We start from the raw sequence: 11,202 nt of genomic DNA on the forward strand, positions 1-11,202 counted from the left end.
TAGAACCCCAGGAGGTGTCCCTCTCTCTGGACACGGAGTGGATTTTAAAACCCCTTTGTCCATGCTTGGTGCACTGCTTTCACCAGAGAGACTGTACTTGGTCCTTTGCTGCCTGCTTGCTAGCCTGCTTCTGCATCAATCAGCTTTTGCACACAGCAGAACTGTTTCACATTAATTCTGAGGCATGACAGGGATTTAGCATAAAGTCTCCCATCCAAGGATTCTGTTTAAAAAAACCCCCCAAATTAAAATTCTGTGTTTAAAGTATGGATAAACATGTCTAGGTGAGAGAATGAGCACCTCACTTAAGGAAGAGCATGATTATTCTGGGAAACTTCTTCACATGATGCAGGAGCTCTGCTTACACATGTGGCCAGCCAGAAGAGATTGGCTAGCTGATGGGCAGAGTGTTCCTGATTTGATAGTCAAGAAGATTTAAATAGAACAAGTGAAGAAAGCTCCAGGCTCCCTCTGTTTTCACTAGCTTTAGCCTTTGCTTCAATGCAAAATGGTAGCAAGCTGGAGACCCACAACCAGCCTTGTACTACACTTGGCAGCACATGGGCAAAGATGGTCTTGTGGTAGAACTTACTGGGACTCAGACAATCTGTGCCTCTAATAAACCCATGGCATTGCTTTAGGAAAACTGCAGCTCAGGATTTTTGTTCTTGTGGTTGCTGGGCAATCAGATATCTTCTGTGCAAGTGAACATGGTTGTACAGTTCAGCATGGATTTGCAGATCTGATCCTAGGGCTCAGTCTAGACCAAAATCCCCTGTAAAAGTTGGACTTTGACAAATTTGATTGCTTTGCTGTTTATGGACAATTGCATGCTGCTGGGATGGTCTGAAAGGTAGCTGCCTGACCTGTGCTGAAGTTTCTAGCCATCCTGGATTTCTGCCAGCTGAATGAGGCATTTGTGCCATTAAAAAAAAAAAAAAAAAAAAGAAAGCTGACCTTGTAGAGTTTATATGCCTTAAAATAATTGAACTTACTTGGATTTTAGCTGTCATTTATTTGTGTATATTTCCAAGGTGGCCTTTTACCCTTGCTCCACCCTGTGCTAAGCATGAGGAAAGAAGGAATTTGTGTTTGCAGTACAAGACAGGGACTGCAAAACTGCACTTTTCTACAAATAACCCTGGTATTTTCACAGTGCTGCCAAGGAGGTGGCTTCTCTTCCTTAACTTTCACTTGTAATCAGACTTCTTTCTCTTCCCTCTCCCTCTTTCAGTCACCATTTTGCTTTCTCAGAACCAGTTTCTTCTCTCACTGGGCAGCCTGTAATGATTCTGAAGCCCAGTAGGTTCCCCAGAGTGGCTTTTGGAGGGGTGCTGCTGGGCTTTGGGTGTGCTTGCATTCTACACAGCTGCTCTGGAGGCCAGACTGCCCTCTGGACTGGAGCCTTCAGGGTAAAGGAGTGTTGGGAAATGGGACTGAAGGTGTCTGCTCCCAGCTGTGAGGACACAGAAGGCTTCAGCCTGCAAGGCTGCTGTATCTTAAGCTGATTTAGAGCAGAGAGGTGTGAAAGGGACAGAGAGGAATTGTAGATGGCACTTCCACCTGGTCTGTTAGCACCCTTTGCCTGTGTAAATTAGCTATAACCTGCATGGTAAGGTTGGGGTATGCCAAAGGGATCCAGCTGGCTAAGAAACAGGGCTTGTATTGGGGATAGGAGAGAAAATAAAACTGCTACAGATCATTGCTGATCTGAGGTTGCTTACAAAAAAGTCCCAGAAAAACTCCTCCCAGTTTATATTCCTGGTCATAAGGCACCAAAATAAAAATAAAATTTCTAGTTAAGCTATGCAGAGCAACTCCCTTAAGAGACTGTCTTTGGTGGCCAAGAAAGTAAAGGGGGGAAAGTAAAGCAACAAATACATGTTCAGAGTTTAGACTAATTTCACCTAATTTTTTTCTCCAAAGAGTCATATCCTAATGCCCTTTAACATTACAGTTTGCTGTGGCTTGAGCTGCAGATGAAACTTAGAGTGTATTTGCTGTGACCAGCCTCAGAAATTATTTTTGCATACTCTTAAGTGTGAACAAAGCATTTTGAATTGATGTATTACTGGCAGTAACAGGGTGAAGGCTGCTCACCTGTTCCTCCCTGCTACAAATAGTTTGTTTTCTGCTTTTCTTCCTGATACAAGCTTCCAAAACTCTTATAACCTTCAGTGACAAGTGCTTTGCTTTGCATTTTGTTACTCTTTTCTTCTGTAGTCTTGGCTGGAAGCCTTTTACATGGTTTAAAGGCTTCTGACTTCATGAAATGAGACCCTGCATGTCAGTGAAGCTTGTGAGAAACAGAGAGACACACAGGGAATGGCTCCATCAGCTGCTATCGGGATAGACCCCCAGGAGGTGTCCAAAACCCCATGGAAGATTGCAGGGAGGTGGAAGCCAGCAGGTGAACAGTACCAGTGTCTGATTCAACCTGCTGGGGTGGGATTAGAGCCAAGGCAAAGCTCTGAGCCCTGCCTTCCTTCGGGCTTTCAGTGTCAGAACTGACATGTGCTTTGTGGTGCTGTGCTTGGGTCTGTGCTTCAGACCTGGTATTTTTCCTCCCTAATGGTTTTTGCTGAGCAGATTGTACAGCCCACACCCACCCGTTCTGTGTCACTGCCTTTCTCCTCAGCACAAATACTGCCTTTCCCTTGTGTCCCTTTTCCCCAGGCTGCTGGGGACTGTTCCTGAGCACTTTTAGGTGTTTTCTGTGTCCAGCCTCCAAACCAGATATGTTGCAAAGTAGATGAAATGTCCTTTTGCTGGCATGATTTTTAAAAACTTTGGTGGGATAATGCCAACAGAATGGCCTGTTCCTAGGCAGATGTAGACACAGTGCAATGTAAGCATCAGGAATTTCACATTGGCAACAGCTAATGGCACTTCCTGAGAGAAATTTTTCAGAGACAGGGATGGCAATTCAAATCCCCACTGAATGGTTATTTTGGAGACTTGTGCCACTTTAGTGTCACTTATTTTGTGAGACTACCTACTTGGTTTTCACCCCTTGAGAAAAGAGAAGACTCTGAGGATGCTAAAGACAGTCCCCGGGCTGCGCTGGTGACATTTTGGCTCACTTCTCTCACAGGCAGCAGCCCCTGCAGCAGGATGGGAAGCCTCTCCTCTCTGGGGCAGAGGCAGATCTCCTTTCCCACCACCTAGCAGTATGAACTAGTGATCTCCTGACTGTTTTCCAGTGGCAGTGAAGTGGGGCATTCTGTAGCTGCACGCTGAGTTCTCTCTGTTCCCCGAGGCCAGCCCAGCAGCGTGGGCATCGCTCCGTTTGACCATTCCCGCTTCCTCTTTCCCTTCCAGAGAGAAGGTACTCCAGAACCTGCCCTAAGGCCCTGACCCCGCTGACGGAGCAGGAGGGCGAGGCTTACCTGGAGAAATGCGGGAGCATCCGTCGGCACACGGTGGCCAACGCTCCCTCGGACCTGCAGCTGCTGGCCATGGCCTCCATGATGCACACGGGCATGGTGGTGGAGGAGTCGGACCCTCCCGAGCAGTGCCTGCTGCTGCAGCCCGGCTGCCTCGGCCACAGGCAGTGCTCCAGCGAGCCCAGCATCGCCGACGGCCCCGAGGGAGCCGCGCCTGCAGCCGGCAGGCAGGACCCTGCCGAGCTGAACTGCACCTCTGTCAGCTTGGAGGAGCCTGCCTGAGCAGTGGAGAACTGTGTGCACTAAGCTGGACAATGTGGTGTGGCATCCCTGCTGGGGAAAAAAAGAGAAGAATAGGAATTTTGCTCATGTTGTTGAAATGGGCTGGAGGGTTCATGTGGCTGAGAATGGTATCTAGATAGGTCCTTTTACCAGTCTGGGGTCATTGTTGATGGAGGTACCAGGCTGCTCCCAAGTGACCACTGAGGGCTGCACAGGTTTTGCTGTTGAACAGCACAGTCTGCCTTCTGTAAGCTTTCTCGATTAGGATAAACTTTTTGTGTCAGGTTTCCTTCTTTTTTCTTTGGTATGATACAAATTGAGTTCTTTCTGCTTTTACCCATGTTTTCTTCTTTGTGCGTCTTTGTTCTTTGTCCCTGCAGTGGAGGCCTCTGTGCTCAGTGTTCTCCCTGCTTCTGGTGCTTCATGGTGAATGCTGAGCACCTAATTTCTCTTTCAAAGTTGAACTCAGGGATGAAGCCATTTACATCCTGCAGAAAGATCTGTTGAGGTGGCTTGTGAGAGGAGGAGATCCTTCATTTTGGGTATGGATGAAAAGTCCAAATCAGAATTGATCAGACTTACTTTTTTTCCCAGGCCCAAAGAGAACCGAGTATATATGTGGAGTCTGAGTACTTCATATGTACTTTATTTAGTTCCAGCCATGTCTTGGGGGTTCTGCTATAAATTGGGTGCAGAGGATGGTTGGGGTGTGTAAATTGGGTGAAAAATGTACCGAGCATCCTGGCATTTGGCATCCATTTGCTCTCAAAATATCAGTAGCGATAGGACTATGATGAAAGAGAAAATCAGATGGGCAGGAGATGTAAAAGTGCTTCTCAGCACTGGGCCATTGTGACTCCAGATCAGGAGGTGATGATCAGTATTTCATCCTGAGCCTACCCTGGTACTTTTAGCACTTGTGGATTTCATGAGACCAAGGATAATCAGCGGGGTGTGGAAAGGAGTCCTGGCTCAGTGTATTCATGAAGTGCTCCTGACCTCCAGTGGTATCTGACTCAGTGCAGCATTGCTTTTAAGATAAAGTGAGAGCTCTTTGCAGTCTTTGGTTTTATTTTTATTGAGAGGATTGGGAGTGGGTGAGTTTGCAGGTGTCTGTGTCAGGCACTGCAGTCTGCAGTGTCTGCTTTGTAGCATCTCTTGGTACTCCAGTGCTGCTTCTGTGGGGGCAGAGCCAATCTGTTTGAGCTGTCCCTGGGATACTCTGCTGGTGTCTTGCTAAGCAGATTTGCAAGTGTTGTTATAGGCTTAGAGGTGAACTGCAGTGCTGCCTTAAATGTCAAATCCCATTGAAAATATGGACACAACTCAACTACCACTTGAATCTACTCCAAGTGATACTTGGTAAATAAGCGTGTCTTGATAAGGAAACAGAAGGTTAGGATGAGCCTTTGGGATGTTATTTTGCATGCTATGACATTAACTGCAGAATTTCCCCTGCTTCTGTTGGGCATTAAACATCTGCTCCACTGTCTGCACTGGAGCACAACTCTGACCTGCCAGGATTTGGCATTAGTAGCACATGCAGAAAAAGCAGAGCTGGTTATTATATGGCAACAAAGCATCAGAAATACCAGCTATGAGCACAAGGCATGCTGCCTTGATAAATGAGGGTGTTGCTTTGTCTGCTGTGCTTTGCAATGTTGAGACAGATACTTGGAAGAATCTTTTTTTCCCTCCTGCCACTGGAGCTCTTGGCCTTTGGGGAAAGGCTGAGTGATCACATCACCAGCTGTGCTTCCCATGTCAGGAGAAGAGGTTCAGTGGTGCTGGCTGCCTCCTCTTCCTCAGAGCACCCCCAGTCCAGCAGGGCCAGGAAGAAGTGCCTTGAAGCAGCATTCCCTTCAGGTGGGTTGTAGGATAAATTGTTCATAAATTGGACTGACCAGGCCAACTTACTGCCATCTGCCCCAGGGCAGCCATGGATTGTGGTGGAGCTCCAGAATCTCTGTGGTGGCAGCCACACCATGCTGGTCTCACCTTGGCACAGTCCCTCCAGCCTGGGGCAGGTGATGATGTCCTGCTCACAGTTAATTTCTGCAGCCCTTGCTGTGACTTAGTGTACTCTTAGTCACACCGAGGTGTGTGGGGAAGTGGTCACCCTGCAGCATTTCAGTTCACTCTTATGAATGCTTTTCTTCTTTCTGTTTCTCCTGTAACCCATTTGCCATCTGTAAATACCCAACCATTTCGATTAGAGAGCAGCACCCTCTTTTATGGTGAAAACTAGAACAATGTATTTATTTCCTGACATATTCTTGGATCATCTCTAGGGCTAATAGGAATCAGTCCTGGTTATAACTTGAATTTTTTTTTGTTTTACACATATGTATGATTTTAATTATTTTGGTTTTGTATCTGTTACTTTGCAAAAATTTGCACCAAGCCCTCTGAATCATGCACTTGCCCTATTGTTTTATTTTTATGGAGAATTAAAGCTGGTGGCTTTACTTTGTGAACTGAAGTAAACACAACCTGTTCTGTAAACCACACTGAGTGTATGGTCATGACCACCACATTTACAGCCACGTGAGACTGCACAAGCCTCTGCAAGTGCTTTTCTTTTACAGGCTGGGTGAACCTGAAGGTGGCTGGAAAGCTGTGCCATGGTGGCAGTGTGAGGCTGGCCTGGGAGAGCCCTGGGAACAGCTCTGAGGAGCAGTGCTGAGCAGATGCTCTCTGCTGAGGAAGCTTCCAGTCCTCTGGAAGCCAAGACTCTGTGCCCATGTCAGAGCTGCAGCATGACAAACACTTGCATTTTGGATACAGGGCTCTGGTTTGGGGTTGCACTGTGTTGCTGACCGTGTCACATGGCTGTGACAGGGCCACAGGGTGGGTCTTCTCTACCCTCGTGGTCATCAACTTGAGAAAACCTCCTGGAGGAGCTGTCAGAATGGGAAGAAGGAATTTCTCTCACCACCTCCTGAAGTCTGTTACCTTGTACTTCAATAGTGACCTAGACTGAGTCACTTCTCATCACACCGAATCTGTCTTCCCTTTTTACTCTGTCTCCTTCTTAAGGTAAGTGATTTACTCTGTGTCCATGCAATTGTGTCATAAACTTATTGATGGGGCTATTCTTTGTACCACTGGCCTTTCTCCTGATATTCCCCATAGCCAAGCACATGTTTTTATTGCCAGAAAGTAGAGCTGCTTCTGCTCCTAGCCATGTGGACAGCAACTTGGTGTGGGTTTTTTCTGTTTATTTTCAATCAGAAAATTTGAAGTATATCTTGGTGCTGGCACTGATGGCAGCAGGGTGGACACTGCAGGGTTTGGGTTGCCTTTTCTTTTTAGGTCCAAATGGCAATGGGTTCACCTGGAAGGCCTCTTGGCACTTGCTACTGAGTCAGCAGATGGAAAATATTTGACTTTTAGAGGCAACCTGTGTCCCCCAGAGAGGAGAAACTGCAGGTCTAATGAGAGACAAATTGTGATATTTATGGTGTGCTTAGTGATGCAAAATTCTTAATATTGCTGTAGTCTCAGTGTAGGAAACCTTCCTAGCTGGGTTCCCTGTTCCTTCCCAGCCTGGCTCCTTCCCCATGCCAGCAGCAGGACTCCTGGGCCTGGCAGAGTGCATCTCCCTCACCCTGAAGGAAAGTTGTGTGTTAGATAAAGCCACCAAATGGGTGCCTGAGCTCCTGAAAGAGGCAGGGCTGGCTGGGTTCCCTGGCTCCCCCTTCCCCACTTGGGACAGGTCTGCACAGAGCCAGCACCACTTCCCACTCAGGAAAGCAGGTGAGGAAGCAAGACCCACCCTGGCACAGATTCCCCACAGTGCCCAGGGAGTTTCCCAGGGGTACCTGAGCTGGAAATTCAGCCCACGATCAACATTCTCTGTAGGAAAGTCACTGCAAATTTTCCTGTTAATTAAAAGTGTGAAGGGCAGGGTATTTGGTATTTCCCTGAGCAAAGAGGAGGTAATTAGTCATCCTATTCATATTTCAGATATGGAAGGTGGATCTGGCAGGGCAAAAATAGGTTAAATGGGACATTCTTTCTTGCCCACACATTTGGAGAGGGTGTTCTCTTCCCCCTGCTACCCCATCAGCTCCAGGTAAGGGCACCAAGCATTCAGCTACATAAACAAAAGCTTTAAAACAGAGGTAGCAGCTTTTAAAGCAACTTTCCAGCAAAGGTACAGCTCACTCTCCTCAATGTGGTGCTCAAAATGGCATGCTGTAAAATAACTGTCACGTGCCACCTGAGAATTGGCTGCCTTTTATTCACTACTTGCATCTGAAGTTCTCTGGAGTACCCTTGTTAGTTATTTCCACCTGGGAGAGCAAGTGCTGTATCCTTGTTGTGCCAGTTTACATCTCTCCTGTGTGTCAGTCCATCCCTTCCAGGGGGCTAATCCTGCCCCAAGCACTTCTTCAGGTCTCGTGAAAGCTGTCCTAAGTCCACAAGGAGGGGCAGCTCAGATGTTTGAGTAGTTTGGGTACATTTCTCTAAACCAAGTGATGAAAAGAAGTGACAAAATTTAGTGCATAAGTAAGTGAACTGAAAATTGTCATTATTTATCAACAGTTGCTTGCTGTGCATGGCCAACACACTCTTGGGGCCACAAAAATGGGCTTGTGTGTAGGAGACTCACCTGCATGGGAGAGAGCAGTAAAGAACAGGTATATGCAGATAAAGGAAATAGCTGACTAGATTAATCTTCACCTGAATAATTGGTATAACAGAAGGTAGAGGCTTAATTATCATTTGATCATCAGATTTTGCAATGAGCAAAAGGAAAGAAAACTCCTTAAACAAAAAGACAGTGGCTTGAAGGGTCCCACCTACCCTAAACTCCTGCCATAGCACAGAGCATATTTTCAGTAGCTGTGAATTCCAAGAGTATTAAGGAAGTTGCTGTTTGAAGTGTCTCTCATTTGGCTTTAAAGCTAATTCCCACTTATGCCAAGAGCTAGTTGATAATTATTGTGGCATAATTATTATAGACTGCATTTAACAACCTCTGTTACATTGGAAAAAAGATTGGAGTCAGAGAATCATTCTTTCTGACCTTGAAATTTATGAAGACAGCTGCATTGGCTCACACACAGGACTTTTCTGTGGTTCTTGAGCTCGTTTGGGTTTTTTTATTTTTACTTTTAATTTTTTTTTCTTTTTTTTTTTAACCTGAAAGAGTGAGTTCTGTTAGAATTGCTTGGGCTTCTCAAAGACAGACCAGTTACAAGATGCTCAGTCTTCAAGTCAGTACTGCAACAGGACTACCTAGAAAGTGACAGAATTTATTTATACTAAATGTCAGTAAGAAACCACAGACTGTGCCACAAATCACCTGCCCTGCAGGCCTCTGAAACTGATTTACACCCATCACTGGTAAGCCAGCCTCTCTTTCCCTGGGGGTTTTTAATCCTCTTCACACAAAAGGCTTATTGATTAACATATCAGTGTTGTTAGAGTAGAAACTTGTTCACCCTTGTCCCCTGTGTCTATCTCATGGCTTCACTATGGCAAGTGCTAAACCTGTCCTTCTGGCACATCTCAGGCTGATGGATTGAGTATTTGCTGTGTGGTTGGATATAAGAGGTGAGAGGGTGGGAGAAGCTGTTCTGCAGGAGAGAACTGACAGTATGTGTGAAAAGTGCCTCTTAAATGGTATATGCACCACATTACAAAAAAAACTCTGTTCTAATATTTTTTTTTTTTGGGAATAGGAGAAGAGTTCTGATATGCATTTGGAACTTTGAATCTCAAAGATTCAGAACCACTGTCCATTAAAAGTTTGAGTGAATGCAGAGGATTTCTTGTGATTTTCCTCCATCCTGTTGCTTTTTTCAGAAGAGAGCAATGGATGGTGATTACATGCTGAGCATGGCTGTGTTTGGTAGAGCAGAAGGAGTTCCTCTGAGCTCCTCCATTCAGCCTGTCTCACTGAATGTCATCAGTCTCTCTTTTGGCTCTTAAATGTTCATCACCTCTCTTCCCTGAAAGCCCTGCAGCAGACTGCAGAGATGCTGCCTGCTGAACCCACAGTCCTGGTTAAATGCAGTGGCTCATCCTCAACAGCACTGTGTTAAGGAACCTTTCCTGTCCAGCCATCCAGGAGCTGCTCTGGCAGTCACACTCCCACCCCCTGGGCTTTGGGAAACCCAGAACTGAGCTGGTAAGGAAACCTGTTCTCTGACTGAGTGTGGGGTGTGGAGCAAGCTGGGAGGAGCACCCATGGGGTTACTGGAGCCACCCACTGTGAAGGGCTTTGTTCCCAGCAGTGACAGTCTGGAATGGTGGGAATGTGACTGCCAGAGTGACTCCTGAAGGGTCAGACAGGAAAGTTTCGTTAGCAACTTCAGGGAAAAGGAGTGGCCACCATCCAGCCATTCCCCTGTCAAAGAGTGCCCTGTAGTCATTAAAAAAGTCCTGCTCTTTGAACTCAAAATAAATGCTGCAGTAAATGAGACCTGAGAGCATTGGTCATGAGCATCTTCCTAGCTAATTGAAATGTATGAATTGGTGTGAACAAGACACTCATGCTTGTCAGCCAAACAAACAAAAAAAGCCCATTTTCAAAAGCTTCTTTGGTTTTACCCAATGCTTAATCTAATCCTCTGCTTGTCTGCATCAACATTGCTGTCCTCCTTTGCCTGGGGTTTACAGTGTGGAGAGGAAATTGTTCAAGATCTGGACCTCTCTCATCTCTTTTTTTCGTGATTAACTGTGGTGGTTAGCTGATTGACTCAGCGCTGGTGACGCCTTCAGAGGGCAGCAGCAGCCTCTCTCCACTCCTCCTCTGGCTTGGCAGTGCTTACAAAGACTCTGCTCTATATGAAATAGAGAGTGAGGGTCTGTTCAGCAGCAGACACTGCTGCTTGTGGGGTCTGTGGAGAGACCAGGAGAGCAGAACCAGGCCTTTGAGGGAGTGACTATTTACTTTGGAGATGTGTTCTTCCTACACTGCTTGTTTGGGATTGCCCATGTTGGGGAACCCTCCAATGGGCTTTTGAGAGTCTTAGAGGAAAATTTTGTCCCTGTCTCTTACCCTCCAAGCCTGCCCTCCCTTCCCCAGGCTCTGCCTGGAACAGTGGCACTCCTTGCCTCTGTCCCTGCTGTGTGCACTGGGTGCTGTGGAGCCTCTGGCTCGGGTTGTACCTGGTGTTACTGCAGAAAATGTGGGTTTGGGAGGAGGAGGAGAGCAGAACCCATGGGCCAAGCCCTGAAAGTCTTTTTTGCAGTGAGGAGTCCAAAACTGAACAGAGGATTAGAGATGCAGCTCAAAGGAATTTGAGCTGTAAGTACAATTCCATGGGAGAAAGGCTTACCCACCCTTTTACCCTTTCTCATTTGGGTAAGGACATGTGGTGTTGGATGCACAGTTCTGGCTCAAAAACCTGGGGACAGTTGGACTGGACTGGGGCAGGTTTTGTTGGAATTTATTTTTCTTATCTTTGTATAGACACGTTATTATTTATTATACATGATCTATTTGTAGTATATATTTGTATATATTTAATACAGTACATCAATATAATACTACATTTAATAATTTAAAACATGTCTC

General features: G+C 46.2%; 1 protein-coding gene across 3 annotated transcripts in view; it reads left to right on the top strand.

Annotated features, from left to right (window-relative positions):
* PRR5L (proline rich 5 like) overlaps positions 1-11,202 on the top strand; it is a 53,362-nt gene that overhangs the window by 35,205 nt on the left and 6,955 nt on the right. For 2 of the 3 annotated variants that reach the window (XM_009102153.4, XM_018907792.3), the window contains exon 9: positions 3,322-6,489. The exons of the other annotated variant lie outside the window; for it this stretch is intronic. In XM_009102153.4, coding sequence (XP_009100401.2) covers positions 3,322-3,668 — 347 coding nt within the window. In that variant the 3' untranslated portion in view covers positions 3,669-6,489. Of the gene's footprint in view, positions 1-3,321; positions 6,490-11,202 lie in introns of those variants that run through there. 3 annotated transcript variants of the gene reach the window in all.

This window comes from Serinus canaria, chromosome 5, assembly GCF_022539315.1.
Source record: "Serinus canaria isolate serCan28SL12 chromosome 5, serCan2020, whole genome shotgun sequence".
NCBI lineage: Eukaryota > Metazoa > Chordata > Aves > Passeriformes > Fringillidae > Serinus > Serinus canaria.